Source organism: Lampris incognitus, chromosome 2, assembly GCF_029633865.1.
Source record: "Lampris incognitus isolate fLamInc1 chromosome 2, fLamInc1.hap2, whole genome shotgun sequence".
In the NCBI taxonomy this organism is placed as follows: Eukaryota; Metazoa; Chordata; class Actinopteri; order Lampriformes; family Lampridae; genus Lampris; species Lampris incognitus.
The window spans coordinates 1,309,319-1,327,042 of NC_079212.1; the positions used below are offsets into that span (position 1 = coordinate 1,309,319).

The 17,724-nt window shown below is 47.8% G+C and overlaps 1 protein-coding gene across 4 annotated transcripts in view; it reads left to right on the top strand.

Moving 5' to 3' along the window:
• The window catches only part of gripap1 (GRIP1 associated protein 1), a 123,265-nt gene that overhangs the window by 101,727 nt on the left and 3,814 nt on the right, over positions 1-17,724 (top strand). For all 4 annotated transcript variants that reach the window (XM_056273558.1, XM_056273559.1, XM_056273561.1 and 1 more), the window contains one exon: positions 10,776-10,948. In XM_056273558.1, the coding sequence (XP_056129533.1) occupies positions 10,776-10,948 (173 nt within the window). The remainder of the gene's footprint in view (positions 1-10,775; positions 10,949-17,724) is intronic.

The window sequence follows — 17,724 nt, forward strand, 5'->3', positions numbered from 1 at the left end:
GGGGGAGGGGGAGCTGGGGGGAATAGCGTGATCCACCCATGCGCTACGTCCCCCTGGTGAAACTCCTGACTGTCAGGTGAAAAGAAGCGGCTGGTGACTCCACATGTATGAGAGGAGGTATGTGGTTGTCTGCAGCCCTCCCCGGATCAGCAGAGGGGGTGGAATAGAGACCGGGATGGCTCGGAAGAGTGGGGTAATTGGCTGGAGAAAAGGGGGGAAAAGAAAAAAAAGAAAGAAAGTTAATGAACCGCTGGATAGCTGGGCTGAATATGGTCTGGCAGGGGAACAGGAAACCAGGGGAGGATGCAAGCTGGCAGGGGAACAAGAAACCAGGGGAGGATGTGAGCTGGCAGGGGAACAGGAAACCAGGGGAGGATGCAAGCTGGCAGGGGAACAGGAAAACAGGGGAGGATGCAAGCTGGCAGGGGAACAGGAAAACAGGGGAGGATGCAAGCTGGCAGGGGAACAGGAAAACAGGGGAGGATGCAAGCTGGCAGGGGAACAGGAAACCAGGGGAGGATGCAAGCTGGCAGGGGAACAGGAAACCAGGGGAGGATGTGAGCTGGCAGGGGAACAGGAAACCAGGGGAGGATGCAAGCTGGCAGGGGAACAGGAAACCAGGGGAGGATGCAAGCTGGCAGGGGAACAAGAAACCAGGGGAGGATGTGAGCTGGCAGGGGAACAGGAAACCAGGGGAGGATGCAAGCTGGCAGGGGAACAGGAAAACAGGGGAGGATGCAAGCTGGCAGGGGAACAGGAAAACAGGGGAGGATGCAAGCTGGCAGGGGAACAAGAAACCAGGGGAGGATGTGAGCTGGCAGGGGAACAGGAAACCAGGGGAGGATGTGAGCTGGCAGGGGAACAAGAAACCAGGGGAGGATGTGAGCTGGCAGGGGAACAGGAAACCAGGGGAGGATGTGAGCTGGCAGGGGAACAAGGAACCAGGGGAGGATGTGAGCTGGCAGGGGAACAAGAAACCAGGGGAGGATGTGAGCTGGCAGGGGAACAGGAAACCAGGGGAGGATGTGAGCTGGCAGGGGAACAGGAAGCCAGGGGAGGATGTGAGCTGGGGAGCTAGTGAGAGAACGGGGAACAGGTGTGGGATACACGGGGTTGACTGAGGACAAAACCAGGAGCAGGAACTGACACGACAACACAGGTGAACTTCAAAATAAAACAGGAAAACAACAGACAATGAGAGAGGTAATAGGCTGACTGATTCAAACCATGGAAGACCTCCTGATTCTGCAGAAAATAACTGACTGAACTGAACTGGGGAGTAAACTAAACCAGGAGGCAGTAAAATGACTGACTAGGACGCATCATAAGACATTTAAGTATTGCATTGTGGGAGCTCATCAACATGCAGTTCATTTTAACCATAAGTTCAGATGTCAAAGGCTGCCAGTCATACAGAGAGAGTGATGAGGATGAGGATGTCCACTGCAGTGGGAAGACACACTGCAGAAACAGACACACACACGTTTACATCACACCCCAGTCTGAGGTGTACAGTAATCCATCTGTCAGGGCTGAAAGCAATAACTCCACACCCTCCTCAGTAGAAACACACAATAACTCCACACCCTCCTCAGTAGAAACACACACCATAACTCCACACCCTCCTCAGTAGAAACACACACCATAACTCCACACCCTCCTCAGTAGAAACACACACAATAACTCCACACCCTCCTCAGTAGAAACACACACCATAACTCCACACCCTCCTTAGTAGAAACACACACCATAACTCCACACCCTCCTCAGTAGAAACACACACCATAACTCCACACCCTCCTCAGTAGAAACACACAATAACTCCACACCCTCCTCAGTAGAAACACACAATAACTCCACACCCTCCTCAGTAGAAACACACAATAACTCCACACCCTCCTCAGTAGAAACACACAATAACTCCACACCCTCCTCAGTAGAAACACACACCATAACTCCACACCCTCCTCAGTAGAAACACACACAATAACTCCACACCCTCCTCAGTAGAAACACACACAATAACTCCACACCCTCCTCAGTAGAAACACACAATAACTCCACACCCTCCTCAGTAGAAACACACACCATAACTCCACACCCTCCTCAGTAGAAACACACACCATAACTCCACACCCTCCTCAGTAGAAACACACAATAACTCCACACCCTCCTCAGTAGAAACACACAATAACTCCACACCCTCCTCAGTAGAAACACACACAATAACTCCACACCCTCCTCAGTAGAAACACACAATAACTCCACACCCTCCTCAGTAGAAACACACACAATAACTCCACACCCTCCTCAGTAGAAACACACACAATAACTCCACACCCTCCTCAGTAGAAACACACAATAACTCCACACCCTCCTCAGTAGAAACACACACAATAACTCCACACCCTCCTCAGTAGAAACACACAATAACTCCACACCCTCCTCAGTAGAAACACACACAATAACTCCACACCCTCCTCAGTAGAAACACACAATAACTCCACACCCTCCTCAGTAGAAACACACCATAACTCCACACCCTCCTCAGTAGAAACACACAATAACTCCACACCCTCCTCAGTAGAAACACACAATAACTCCACACCCTCCTCAGTAGAAACACACACCATAACTCCACACCCTCCTCAGTAGAAACACACAATAACTCCACACCCTCCTCAGTAGAAACACACCATAACTCCACACCCTCCTCAGTAGAAACACACAATAACTCCACACCCTCCTTAGTAATAACACACACCATAACTCCACACCCTCCTCAGTAGAAACACACACCATAACTCCACACCCTCCTCAGTAGAAACACACAATAACTCCACACCCTCCTCAGTGGAAACACACACCATAACTCCACACCCTCCTCAATAGAAACACACACAATAACTCCACACCCTCCTCAGTAGAAACACACCATAACTCCACACCCTCCTCAGTAGAAACACACACCATAACTCCACACCCTCCTTAGTAGAAACACACACAATAACTCCACACCCTCCTCAGTAGAAACACACAATAACTCCACACCCTCCTCAGTAGAAACACAACCAATAACTCCACACCCTCCTCAGTAGAAACACACACCATAACTCCACACCCTCCTTAGTAGAAACACAACCAATAACTCCACACCCTCCTCAGTAGAAACACACACCATAACTCCACACCCTCCTCAGTAGAAACACATACAATAACTCCACACCCTCCTCAGTAGAAACACACACCATAACTCCACACCCTCCTTAGTAGAAACACACAATAACTCCACACCCTCCTCAGTAGAAACACACCATATCTCCACACCCTCCTCAGTAGAAACACATACAATAACTCCACACCCTCCTCAGTAGAAACACACACCATAACTCCACACCCTCTTTAGTAGAAACACACACAATAACTCCACACCCTCCTCAGTAGAAACACACCATATCTCCACACCCTCCTCAGTAGAAACACATACAATAACTCCACACCCTCCTTAGTAGAAACACACACCATAACTCCACACCCTCCTCAGTAGAAACACACACCATAACTCCACACCCTCTTTAGTAGAAACACACACCATAACTCCACACCCTCCTCAGTAGAAACACACAATAACTCCACACCCTCCTCAGTAGAAACACACACCATAACTCCACACCCTCCTCAGTAGAAACACACAATAACTCCACACCCTCCTCAGTAGAAACACACACCATAACTCCACACCCTCCTCAGTAGAAACACACACCATAACTCCACACCCTCCTCAGTAGAAACACACACCATAACTCCACACCCTCCTCAGTAGAAACACACAATAACTCCACACCCTCCTCAGTAGAAACACACACCATATCTCCACACCCTCCTCAGTAGAAACACACACCATAACTCCACACCCTCTTTAGTAGAAACACACACAATAACTCCACACCCTCCTCAGTAGAAACACACCATATCTCCACACCCTCCTCAGTAGAAACACATACAATAACTCCACACCCTCCTCAGTAGAAACACACACCGTGTCTCCCCAGGCTGCCTCTGTCTGCTTACACACATCCAATAAAGACACTCAGAGTCTAACCGCCCGCCAGCCAGCAGCCACACACAACCCAGCAGCCCAACACAACCCGGCTGCCACACAGCTGGTCACTGCTACATGTGTGTAGTGTTGTACATACATGTTTATATGATCCTTTACATGCTAATATCACAGAGTCCACATCACACTGGATCAGATCACATGAAGCTTAACAGATGCTTGTGGTGAAAGTGTATTCATGTGGGTCAGCACAGACTGGCTAACTGTACTGAAGGTGATGTGTTGAGACTGACAATACATTTCTAGATACACGTGTTGAAAAGAGCTGTAGTATGATATGATGTTTTTACTGACAAACATGTTCATGAGTACTATCATGTCAGAGTAAAGAGGTCACCCACTGTAGTATGATATGATGTTTTTACTGACAAACATGTTCATGAGTACTATCATGTCAGAGTAAAGAGGTCACCCACTGTAGTATGATATGATGTTTTTACTGACAAACATGTTCATGAGTACTATCATGTCAGAGTAAAGAGGTCACCCACTGTAGTATGATATGATGTTTTTACTGACCTTGCTCTCCCTCAACTTGCTTGCTCTAACTGAGACCTGGATCACGCCAGAAAACACTGCCACACCCGCAGCTCTGTCTGATGTGTACTCTTTTACTCACACTCCCAGAGCTGGGAGGCGGGGTGGTGGTACTGGCCTGCTAATCTCCCTGAAATGGAAATACTCTCTTGTTTCCATTCCACAGTTTTCTCCTCCCTCTTTTGAATTTCATGCTGTTACTGTCTCTTATCCAGTCAAACTCACCATCCTGGTTGTGTACTGCCCACCAGGCCCCTTGGTGAGTTTCTGGAGGAGCTTGACACACTTGTCTCGCACTTCCCTGTTGATGACTCTGCACTTATCCTTCACGGTGACTTCAACATCCACACTAACAAGCTAGATCCTCTTCTCTCTTTCCTCTCCTCCTTTGACCTTCACCTCCTACCCACAAGGCTGCCAACCAGCTGGACCTTATCTTTACTAGACACTGTCCTATTTCCAATCTCTCTGTTACTCCCCTCCAGCTCTCTGACCACTATTTCATGTCCTACTCTCTCTCCCTCTCTTCACCCCCCTCAGCCCCTCCCCCTACCAACATGGTTTCCACCCGTAGACACCTCCGCTCTCTCTCCGCCACTGATCTTTTTTCCTCTGTTACCTCTATCCTCCCTACACCTGAATCTTTTTCTCTCTTACCCCCTGACAATGCTACTGATCTTCTTCTCTCTACCCTCTCCTCTTCTCTGGACAATCTCTGTCCCCTCACCTCCAGGCCTGCACGCTCAACTCCACCTGCCCCTTGGCTGACCGACTCAGTGCGCACAGACAGACGGAGCCTGAGAGTGGCAGAGCGCAAATGGAGAAAAGGCAAACTCCCAGGGGACCTTCTCAACTTCCAGTCTCTTCTTTCCACTCCCCCCCCCCTTTTCTGCTGCTAAAGCTGCCTTCTATCTTTCTGTGAATGTTCTCATTCATCCAGGTCATGGTTATCCAAAGGAATTGAATCGAGTGCAACTGGACTTGGTATATATCCGTGAAGACGTTTCGCCTCTCATCCAAGAGGCTTCCTCAGTTCGTGCCTTTCTGACTAAACCAAGCTAGTCTGATTGGCTGGTGATGAGACTCAGATATTTATCCCCTTTGGAGTCGTTATCAGACCTAATGATGTCCATGGCTCTTTGTGTTCCGATGTGTAGCATCGCCCGTCATTATCAGAGGTATTGATATGCGTGGCTGTTTTTTGTTTTCCGATGTTTAGCAATGACCGTTGTTATCAGAGCTATTGATATGCGTGGCTCTTTGTAAGCTGATGTTAAGCAGCGACGGTCATTGGGGGTGTTAGTTTCGACTTCGTTAGTGCTCCATTCAGTGGTCATGAGTCGTTGGAGCCGTTAGTTACCGACTGTTGTTCTTGGAGGCTAAGCTTCTTGAGTCTCCTGGGTAGAGATGAAAGGACGGCATTGTAAGTGGGAGATAGGTGGTGTCGCAGACCTCCTCCTCTGTTGAGGGATGGTTTTTCCAGTTTCGCATAGATGGCTTCCTTCACCCCTCTTTCAAACCATCTATCTTCTCTGTCCAAAATGTGTATGTTGCTTTGAAAGAGGGGTGAAGGAAGCCATCTATGCGAAACTGAAAAAAACATCCCTCAACAGAGGAGGAGGAGGTCTGTGACACCACCTATCTCCCACTTACAATGCCGTCCTTTCATCTCTACCCAGGAGACTCAAGAAACCTAGCCTCCAAGAACAACAGTCGCTCACTAACGGCTCCAACAACTCTCATGACCACTGTATGGAGCACTAACAAAGTCGAAACTAACACCCCCAACGACCGTCGCTGCTTAACATCAGATCACAAAGAGCCGGATAACGACGGGCGTTGCTTAACATCGTAACACAAAACAGCCACGCATATCAATACCTCTGATAACGACGGGCGTTGCTAAACATCGGAACACAAAGAGCCACGGTCATCTGATAACAACTCCAAAGAGGATAAATATCTGAGTTTCATCACCAGCCAGTCAGACTAGCTTGGTCTAGTCAGAAAGGCACGAACTGATGAAGCCTCTTGGATGAGAGGCGAAATGTTTTCACGGATATATACGAAGTCCAGTTGCACTCGATTCAATTCCTTTGGATTGCCTTCTATCGCTCTAAAATCCTATCCTCTGTCTCTAATCCTAAAAAACTCTTGGAAACCTTCTCTACACTTCTTCAGCCCCCACCTCCTCCTCCTACTTCCTCCCTTCTCCCTGATGACTTCGCTAACTTCTTTGACAAGAAGGTAAACGACATCAGATCCGCCTTTTCTCACCACCCGGTTAGTGCTGCTTGCACTATCCCACCCTCTGCACCCTCCCTCACCTCTCCACGTCCCACCCTATCCCACCTCGCTCCCCTCTCCCCCGACGAGGTCCTCAACCTCATTCACTCGCCCCACCACATGCTCCCTTGACCCGGTCCCCACCCCTCTTCTTCAGTCTATAGCACCTGAACTCCTTCCCTTTCTAACCCACCTCATCAACACCTCCCTCCAGGCAGGATGTTTTCCATCTGCCTTCAAGACTGCTAGAGTCACCCCCCTTCTCAACCATCACTTAACCCCTTGGACGTCAAAAACTACAGACCAGTTTCCCTTCTACCCTTTCTATCCAAAAGTTTCGAACGTGCTGTCTTTAACCAACTTTCTTTGTACCTCCACCAGAACAACCTCCTGGACCCCAACCAGTCTGGGTTAGGGTGGGTCACTCGACAGACAGCCCTCCTTGCAGTGACAGAATTGCTGCACTCTGTGAGAGCAAACTCTCTCTCCTCTGTGCTGATATTCCTGGACCTGTCAGCTGCGTTCGACACAGTGAACCACCAGACCCTCCCCTCTACCCTCAAGGGGCTGGGTGTCACAGGCTCTGCACTCTCAATTTTTGCAACCTACCTGACGGGTCGCTCCTATCAGGTGACATGGAGGGGATCTGTGTAGGAGCCTCGCACACTGACTACAGGCCTTCCACAGGGTTCGGTTCTGGGTCCTCTTCTTTTCTCCCTGTACACAACATCCCTGGGTTCTGTTATTCGCTCGCATGACTTCGCTTACCATTGTTATGCCGATGACACCCAGCTGATCTTGTCCTTTCCTCCCTCTGACACACAAGTAGAGACACACATTGCTGCGTCCTTGACTGACATCTCAGAGTGGATGGCGACACACCACCTGAAGCTCAAGCTGGACAAGACAGAGCTGATGTTCCTCCCGGGGAAAGGTTGCCTGCACCGAGACCTGGCCATCACCATTGACAACACGGTGGTAATGCCAACTCGAAGTGCAAGGAATCTGGGTGTGATCTGGACAACCAGCTCGTTTGATGCAAACGTTGCATCGGTTGCTCGCTCCTGCAGATTTCTCCTCTATAACATCAGGAGGATTTGCCCATTCCTCACTGACAAGACGGCACAGGTGCTCATCCATGCTCTGGTCATCTCCCAGCTGGACTACGGCAACTCCCTCTTTGCTGGCCCCCTGGTGTCGGCCATCAGGCCTCTGGAGCTTGTTCAGGAAGTTGCAGCTTGTCTGGTGTTCAACCGCCCTAAGTTCTCCCACACAACTTCCCTTCTCATGTCCCTACACTGGCTCCCAGTAGCTGCTCGCATCCAGTTTAAGACTCTGGTGCTAGTCTACAGGGCAGTGAAAGGAACAGCTCCTTCCTATCTCCAGGCCATGATCGAGCCCTACACCCCTGCCCGACCACTTCGCTCTGGGACGCCTGGTTGCCCCATCGCTCAGAGGCCCCTGCTGCCATGGAATGTACTCCCCACTGATGTCAGGACAGCAGAGTCGCTGCCCGCCATTTGGCGCAGGTTGAAAACTCACCTCTTCAAGAACTACCACCCTGTTACTTGTTCTTAGCACTTATTATGTTCACTCATTTAAAAAAAAAAGTCTTTCTTGCGCTTTTACTTTAGCACTGGTTTTGCTCTGAGATGCTTGTTTAGATGCACTTATGACCTCTGATGACTAGTAGTTCTCCTGATTTCCTGCGTTAAATGATGCCCTTATTGTAAGTCGCTTTGGATAAAAGTGTCGGCTAAATGACTGGAATGTAATGTCATGTCATGTAATGTAATGACATACATGTTCATAAGTACTGTCATGTCAGAGTAAAGAGGTCACGTGAGGCACGTGGTGGACATGAAGGTAATAAATACACTTTTACATTAAACAACATTCTTATTAAAGACATGTACAATGGAAGAACACACACACACGCACGCACACACAGCATTCAGCTCGTGTGTGCATGTTTAGCTATCCTTGTGCGGACCAAATATCCACACAAGGATAGCTAAACCTGGCAGCACCTACCCTTGTGCAGACCTTTCAGAGGTCCGCACAAGGAAAAGGGTCTATTTTAGGGTTAGGGGTTGGTTTTAGGGTTACAGTTAGAATTAGGGTTAGGTTAAGGTTAGGTTAAGGTTATGGTAAGGGGTTAGGTTAAGGGTTGGGTTAGGGTTGGGGTTAGGCGTGTAGTTTGAGTGGGTAAGGTTAGGGTTAAGGGCTAGGAAATTAGTGTAGTCAATGAGGGGTCCTCACAAGGATAGTGAAACATGACTGTGTGTGTGTGTGTGTGTGTGTGTGTGTTACTGCACCATAACCAAGTGGTGTGCTCAGAACTACTGAACCACATTGTCTCTCCCTCTCTTTCTCATTTAAATCTCTTCATCCTTCCTCTCACTTCCTGTCACTTCCTGTCGCTCTGTGTCATTTTAAGTGTGTCTGTGTTTATGTTTGCATGTGCATGTGTGTATTCCATGTTTTATGGCAGAGTTCACTTCCACAGGTCATGCATCTATCTGTTTGTGTGTGTGTGTGTGTGTGTGTTTGTGTGTGTGTGTGTGTGTGTGTGTGTGTGTGTGTGTGTGTGTGTGTGTGTGTGTGTGTGTGTGTGTGTGTGTGTGTGTGTGAGTGACATGCTTCTTGCAGTAAAGCTGTCTAGTTTACAACTAAGCTCCATAAAATCACTCAGCACAGCTATGAGATGCGTGAATATAGACAACCTCCTCTCCTCTCTTCTGCTGTCTTCTCCTCTCCTCTCTTGTTCTCCTGTCTTCTGCTGTCCTCTCCTCTCATCTCATGTCCTTTCCTCTCCTGCCCTCTCCTCTCTTCTTCTCCTGTCCTCTGCTCTCCTCTCCTGTCCTCTGCTCTCCTCTCTTCTTCTCTTCTCTCTTCTTCTCCTGTCCTCTGCTCTCCTCTCCTGTCCTCTGCTCTCCTCTCTTCTCTCTTCTTCTCCTGTCCTCTGCTCTCCTGTCCTCTCCTCTCCTGTCCACTGCTCTCCTCTCATCTCTTCTTTCTTCTCCTTTCTTCTTCTCTTCTCTCTTCTTCCCCTGTCCTCTGCTCTCCTCTCTTCTTCTCCTTTCTTCTTCTCTTCTCTCTTCTTCTCCTGTCCTCTGCTCTCCTCTCTTCTTCCCCTGTCCTCTACTCTCCTCTTTTGTCCTCTGCTCTCTTCTTCCCCGTCCTCCTCTCCTGTCCTCTCTTCTTTCCCTGTCCTTTCCTCTCTTCTCTTTTTCCCCTGTCCTCTCCCCCCCTCTCTTCTTCCCCTGTCCTCTGCTCTCCTCTTCTGTCCTCTGCTCTGCTCTCTTCTTCGCCTGTCCTCTGCTCTCCTCTCTTCTTTTCCTCTCCTCTCCTCCTCTCCTCTTTTTCCCCTGTCCTCTCCTCTCCTCTCTTCTTCCCTGTCTTCTCCCCTTCTCTTTTTCCCATGCTCTCCTCTCTTCTCCTTTTCCCCTGTCCTCTCCTCTCCTTTCTTCCTCCCCTGCCCTCTCCTCTCTTCTTGTCCTCTGCTCTCCTCTGAGGTGCAGTATATATGGTGGTAGAAGAGGTAATAGGTCATGTAGGTGAACAAGTGAGTAGCTGGGATGAAGAACAGCAGCAGCTGTTTCAGTTCAAACCTGCAGTGTGACTGGAGAAGACCTTCACACCTGGACCAGTACACATCAAGGAATCATCTCTCTCTCTCTCTCTCTCTCTCTCTCTCTCTCTCTCTCTCTCTCTCTCTCCCCCTCTCTCTGTCTCTATGTCTCTCTCTCTCTCTCTCTCTTTCTGTCTCTCTCTCCCTGTCTCTGTCTCTCTCTGTCTGTGTCTCTGTGTCTCTCTCTCCCATCCTCAGATGTGTCAGGCAGTGCGGTGGGGGGTCATGGAGGCTCCCAGGCAGATAGAGGAGGTCTGGGGTCAGTGCTGAGAGATTTGGTGAAGCCAGGAGACGAGAACCTGAGAGAAATGAACAAAAAACTGCAGAACATGTTGGAAGAACAACTGACCAAGAACATGCACCTGCAGAAGGTACCAACACACACACACACACACACACACACACATGCACACAATACATATATAAACACACACACACACACACACACACACACCAGTACATATATAAACACACACACACACACACACCAATACATATATAAACACACACACACCGTCGTCGTTGGCGTCTCTCGTGTCCGAACATTATTCCGAGAGATTAAGGTGTGTGCTTGAAACGAAGATGGCTTGACAGTCCAAGATGAGACTAGAAGAGGCAGGAACAGTGTGGACAGGGGATAGTAGGGGGTGAGACTAGAAGAGGCAGGAACAGCGTGGACGGGGTAGTAGGGGGTGAGAATAGAAGAGACGGGAACAGCATGGATGGGGTAGTAGGGGGTGAGACTAGAAGAGACGGGAACAGCATGGACGGGGTAGTAGGGGATGAGACTAGAAGAGGCTGGAACAGTGTGTACAGGGGGTAGTAGGGGGTGAGAATAGAAGAGGCTGGAACAGTGTGGACAGGGGATATTAGGGGGTGAGACTAGAAGAGGCTGGAACTGTGTGGACAGGGGGTAGTAGAGGGTGGACCCGTTCCTGCGGCTCTCTGTTCTTGGTGGTTTTTTCGGCAGCAGCACTTTTCTTCCGCATGCGCTCGTTTGTCAGTTTCGGCCTTGATGGGACCAGACGGGCAGGCAGCTCTCCAGTGCTTTCCATTTTTCGCTACTTTTTCCCAGTTCTTAGGGTCGATGTTGAAGGTGATCAGTGTTCCCTTGATACAGTCCTTGTAGCATTTTTTTGGGAGCTCCTCTTTTTCTTTGACCTTCAGTCATTCGGAGTATAGAATTTGTTTCAGGAGTCTGTTGTTTGGCATCCTCTGGATGTGGCCAAGCCACCACAGCTGGTGACATTCAAACGTTGTCTTGATGGAAAGGAGATCGGCTCTTTCGAGAACTTGATTGTTGGTGACCCGTTCTTGCCAGGAAATTCCCAGAATACTTCTCAGTTTTTGCTGGTGGAAGCGTTCTAGTTTATGGATTTGGTATTTGTAGAGGGTCCGGGCTTCACAGCCGTACAGGAGGGTTGGAAGAACCACTGCATGGTAAACCATGATTTTGGTTGATGTCTTGAGATCACAATCATAGAAAACACGGTGAGAAAGTCGGCCAAAGGCAGTGTGGGCAGCTTTCAGTCTGTTGGTGATATCCGGTTCTAGACTGCATGTTTCTTCGAGAATACTTCCAAGGTACTGAAAGGATTGAACGTGTTCTATAGGTTGGCCATAGATGGTGATTTGAAGCAGAACTCTTGGGGTATCCTGAGGCACAATAGCAAGCGTTTTGGTTTTCTTGATGTTCACAGAGAAACCAAAAGTTTCATAGGCCTGAACAAAGGAGTTGGTGATCGACTGAAGACCTTCTGGAGTCATGGCAGGAGCAGCATTATCATCGGCATATTGAAGCTCGATGATGACGTTGGTGGATGTCTTGTTCTTAGACTTTAAGCGCTGGAGATTGAACAGGCTGCCATCGAAGCGGTAACGGATGTTGATTTTACCATCGAGTGACCGATCTGAGAGCAGCCAGGTATAAGGAAAATAACGTAGGCGCTAGAACACAGCCTTTCTTAACTCCACAATCCATGGGGAAAGGCTCAGAAAGGGTTCCACAGAAACAGACACAGCCTTTCATGTCATCATGGAGGACGCGAATCATCTGGATGAAGTGGTCAGGGCATCCAGATTTGGATAGCACGTCCCACAAAATGGCTCTTGGAAGAGAATCAAATGCTTTCTCAAAGTCGAAAAAGATGAAAAACATTGTCTTCTGTTGTTCTCTTGCCTTCTCCATGAGCTGTCGTGCCACAAAGATCATATCTATGGTCCCTCTGTGGGATTGAAAGCTGCTTTGGGATTCGGGGAGAACGTCTTCGGCCAGGGTGGTGAGACGATTCAGAAGGATCCGCGACAGAATTTTCCCAGCTGTTGAAAGGAGGGAAATTCCTCTGTAATTGCTGCACACTCCTCAGTCCCCTTTTTTGAAAATGGTAAAAATGTTTGTGTCTCTGAAATCAGCTGGGGCGGTCCAGGTTTCCCAGATCTGCAGGATGACTTTGTACAGCTGCTTCTGAAGAGGTAGTCCGCCATACTTGTACAGTTCTGCAGGGATTCCATCGGGGCCAGCCGCTTTGTTGTTGCACAACTGAGCGATCGCTGTTTGAAGCTCCTTGTTGGAAAGAGGTGCAGACATCCACGGTTTTTGCAGCAGAATAAGTGAGCCATCAAGGCAGTCCAGAGACGCTCATGATGGTTTGCAGAGGAGCTGGTGGAAGTGCTGTTTCCATCGTTGACTGATGGCTACATCGTCCCTCAAAATTGTTATGTTGTCTGCTGCTTTCATTGGTGTTGGTGCCGTCTTGATGGGCCTGTAGATGGCACGGATGGCAGAGAAAAAGTTGTGGGGGTGGTTCTGGTCTGCGTAGCCCTGGATCTCAAGGGCTTTACTTTGCCACCAAGTATCCTTCATGGAGCAAGTTGAGCTTGGGTGTTTGACTGCAGTTTCTTGTAGTGCTCTTCTTTCGTCTTGGAGGTTCTATCTTTATCCCAGGAGAGACGAGCTTGATCTTTGTGTTGATCAGGTTGAGAATTTCCTGGTTGTTCTTATCAAACCAGTCCAGGTGACGTCTTTTCAGAATACCAATCTCGGTTTCAGCTACAGAGAGGAGAGTCGTTTTTAGGTTCATCCAGTTTGATATGGGGTTGTTTTCGATACATATATAATACATATATAAACACACACACACACCAGTACATATATAAACACACACACACACACACACACACCAATGCATATATAAACACACATGCAGACATATACATACACTAATACATATATAAACACGGTTGCACTTTATTTTAGGGGGTCGGGAATTACCTAGTAATAAGGTGTAATTATAACGTAATTTCTTAGAAATAAGGTTGAAATTACCTTGTAATTTGGGTTAGGGTTGGGGTTAGGCTTAGAGTTGGGGTTAGGGTAAGGGTTAGGATTAGGGTTAGGCTTAGGGTAAGGATTAAGGTTAGGTTTAGGGTTGGGGTTAGGGTAAGGGTTAAGGTTAGGGTAAGGGTTAGGGTTAGCTGTAAAATTACCTGTAAAAACTACCATCTGAGTTACTGTGTCGCCTCGTTGTTAAGGTTAGGGTAAGTGTTAGGGTTAGGGTTAGGCTTAGAGTTGGGGTTAGGGTAAGGGTTAGGATTAGGGTTAGGCTTAGGGTAAGGATTAAGGTTAGGTTTAGGGTTGGGGTTAGGGTAAGGGTTAAGGTTAGGGTAAGGGTTAGGGTTAGCTGTAAAATTACCTGTAAAAACTACCATCTGAGTTACTGTGTCGCCTCGTTGTTAAGGTTAGGGTAAGTGTTAGGGTTAGGGTTAGGCTAAGGGTTGGGGTTAGGCTAAGAGTCTAGGTTAGGATAAGGGTTAGGATTGGGGTTGGGGTTATGCTTAGGGTAAGGGTTAAGGTTAGGGTAAGGGTTGGGTTAGGGTTAGGGCTAGCTGTAAAATTATCTGTAAAAACTACCATCTGAGTTACTGTGTCGCCTCATTGTTAGGGTTGGGGTTAGGCTAAGAATAAAGGTTAGGGTAAGGGTTAGGATTGGGGTTATGCTTAGGGTAAGGGTTAAGGTTAGGGTAAGGATTGGGGTAAGGGTTGGGGTTAGGGTTAGCTGTAAAATTACCTGTAAAAACTACCGTCTGAGTTACTGTGTTGCCTCATTGTTAGGGTTGGGGTTAGGGTAAGGGTTGGGGTTAGGCTAAGAGTAAAGGTTGGGGTAAGGGTTAGGATTGGGGTTGGGGTTATGCTTAGGGTAAGGGTTAAGGTTAGGGTAAGGGTTGGGGTTAGCTGTAAAATTACCTGTAAAAATTACCATCGGAGTTACTGTGTCGCCTCATTGTTAGGGTTAGGTTTAGTGTTAGGGTAAGGGTTAGGGTTGGGGTTAGGCTAAGGGTTAGTGTAAGGGTTGGGGTAAGGCTAAGAGTAAAGGTTAGGATTAGGGTTATGCTTAGGGTAAGGGTTGGGGTTAGGCTTAGGGTAAGGGTTAAGGTTAGGGTTTAGGATTGGGGTTACGGTTGGGGTTAGCTGTACAATTACTTGTAATAACTACCATCTGAGTTACTGTGTCGCCTCTTTGTTAGGGTTGGGGTTAGGCTAAGGGTTAGGGTAACGGTTGGGGTTAGGCTAAGAGTAAATGTTAGGGTAAGGGTTAGGATTGGGGTTGGGGTTATGCTTAGGGTAAGGGTTAAGGTTAGGGTTGGGGTTAGGGTAAGGGTTGGGGTTAGGCTAAGAGTAAAGGTTAGGGTAAGGGTTAGGGTTAGCTGTAAAATTACCTGTAAAAACTACCATCTGAGTTACTGTGTTGCCTCATTGTTAGGGTTGGGGTTAGGGTAAGGGTTAGGGTTAGCTGTAAAATTACCTGTAAAAACTACCATCTGAGTTACTGTGTTGCCTCATTGTTAGGGTTGGGGTTAGGGTTGGGGTTAGGGTAAGGGTTAGGGTTAGCTGTAAAATTACCTGTAAAAACTACCATCTGAGTTATTGTGTCGCCTATTCGTTCATCTAATTAACAATACATATGTGACATGGTTAGGTAATTTCTGACCCCTAAAATAAAGTGTTACCATAAACACACACACATACACACAAAAACACACACATTCAGGTTAGTAGGGAGTCATCCTCTCAGCTCTCCTCTCCTTCACATCACTTCTTCTCCTTCACATCTCTTCCTCTCCTTCACATCGCTTCCTCTCCTTCACATCTCTTCCTCTCTTTCACATCTCTTCCTCTCATTCCTGTCCTTCACATCGCTTCCTCTCCTTCACATCTCTTCCTCGCCTTCATATCACTTCCTCTCCTTCACATCTCATCCTCACCTTCACATCATTTCTTCTCCTTCACATCTCATCCTCACCTTCACATCATTTCTTCTCCTTCACATCGCTTCCTCTCTTTCACATTATTTCCTCTCATTCACATCTCTTCTTCTCATTCACGTCTCTTCCTCTCCTTCACATCTCTTCCTCGCCTTCACATCATTTCTTCTCCTTCACATCTCTTCCTCTGCTTCACATTATTTCCTCTCCTTCCTCTCATTCACATCTCTTCCTCTCCTTCACATCTCTTCCTCTCCTTCATATCACTTCCTCTCCTTCACATCTCTTCCTCTCCTTCACATTATTTCCTCTCCTTCCTCTCATTCACATCTCTTCCTCTCCTTCACATCTCTTCCTCTCCTTCACATCTCTTCCTCTCCTTCACATCACTTCCTCTCCTTCACATCTCTTCCTCTCCTTCACATCTCTTCCTCTCCTTCACGTCTCTTCCTCTCATTCACATTATTTCCACTCCTTCACATCTCTTCCTCTCCTTCACATCACTTCCTCTCCTTCACATCTCTTCTCTTCTTCACATCTCTTCCTCTCCTGCACATCACTTCCTCTCCCTCACATCACTTCCTCCTTCACATCTCTTCCTCTCCTTCACATCTCTTCCTCTCCTTCACATCTCTTCCTCTCCTTCACATCACTTCCTCCTTCACATCTCTTCCTCTCCTGCACATCACTTCCTCTCCTTCACATCTCTTCTCTTCTTCACATCACTTCCTCTCCTGCACATCACTTCCTCTCCTTCACATCTCTTCTCTTCTTCACATCTCTTCTCTTCTTCACATCTCTTCTCTTCTTCACATCTCTTCCTCTCCTTCACATCACTTCCTCTCCTTCACATCACTTCCTCCTTCACATCACTTCCTCTCCTTCACATCTCTTCCTCTCTTTCACATCTCTTCCTCTCCTTCACATCACTTCCTCTCCTGCACATCACTTCCTCTCCTTCACGTCTCTTCCCCTCATTCACATTATTTCCTCTCCTTCACATCTCTTCCTCTCCTTCACATCACTTCCTCTCCTTCACATCTCTTCTTCTCCTTCACATCACTTCCTCCTTCACATCTCTTCCTCTCCTTCACATCTCTTCCTCTCCTTCACATCTCTTCTTCTCCTTCACATCTCTTCCTCTCCTTCACATCTCTTCCTCTCCTTCACATCTCTTCTTCTCCTTCACATCTCTTCCTCTCCTTCACATCTCTTCTTCTCCTTCGCATCACTTCTCCCTCACATCTCTTCTCTTCTTCACATCATTTCCTCTCCTTCACATCTCTTCCTCTCCTTCACGTCACTTCTGCTGTTCCTAGACACAGTGCTGGGTTGTAGGGTTGTGAGTTAGAAACCATCAGAACGTGCAGATCTACTGCCTCCTGTTTAATGTTGGCTTTACACGCTTCACATCAGCTGTTTTTAGTTAGTGTGTCAGTGTGTGTGTTTGTGTGTTTGAAGCATTGCCAAGTGGTGGGTGGTCATAACAGTTCCCATGACAATGAGCAGGAATAGAATGCTGCTGTAAGCGTGCTGCAGCCTAGCATGTGTTTGTGTGTGTTTGTGTGTGTGTGTGTGTGTGTGTGTGTGTGTGTGTGTGTGTGGTGATGTGGTTAGTGTGATTTTAGTCTGCTTTCTCAGATATGCACACATGCACACACACATCTCTTCCTCTCCTTCACATCTCTTCTTCTCCTTCACATCTCTTCCTCTCCTTCACATCTCTTCTTCTCCTTCACATCTCTTCTTCTCCTTCACATCTCTTCCTCTCCTTCACATCTCTTCTTCTCCTTCACATCTCTTCTTCTCCTTCACATCTCTTCTTCTCCTTCACATCTCTTCTTCTCCTTCACATCTCTTCCTCTCCTTCACATCTCTTCTTCTC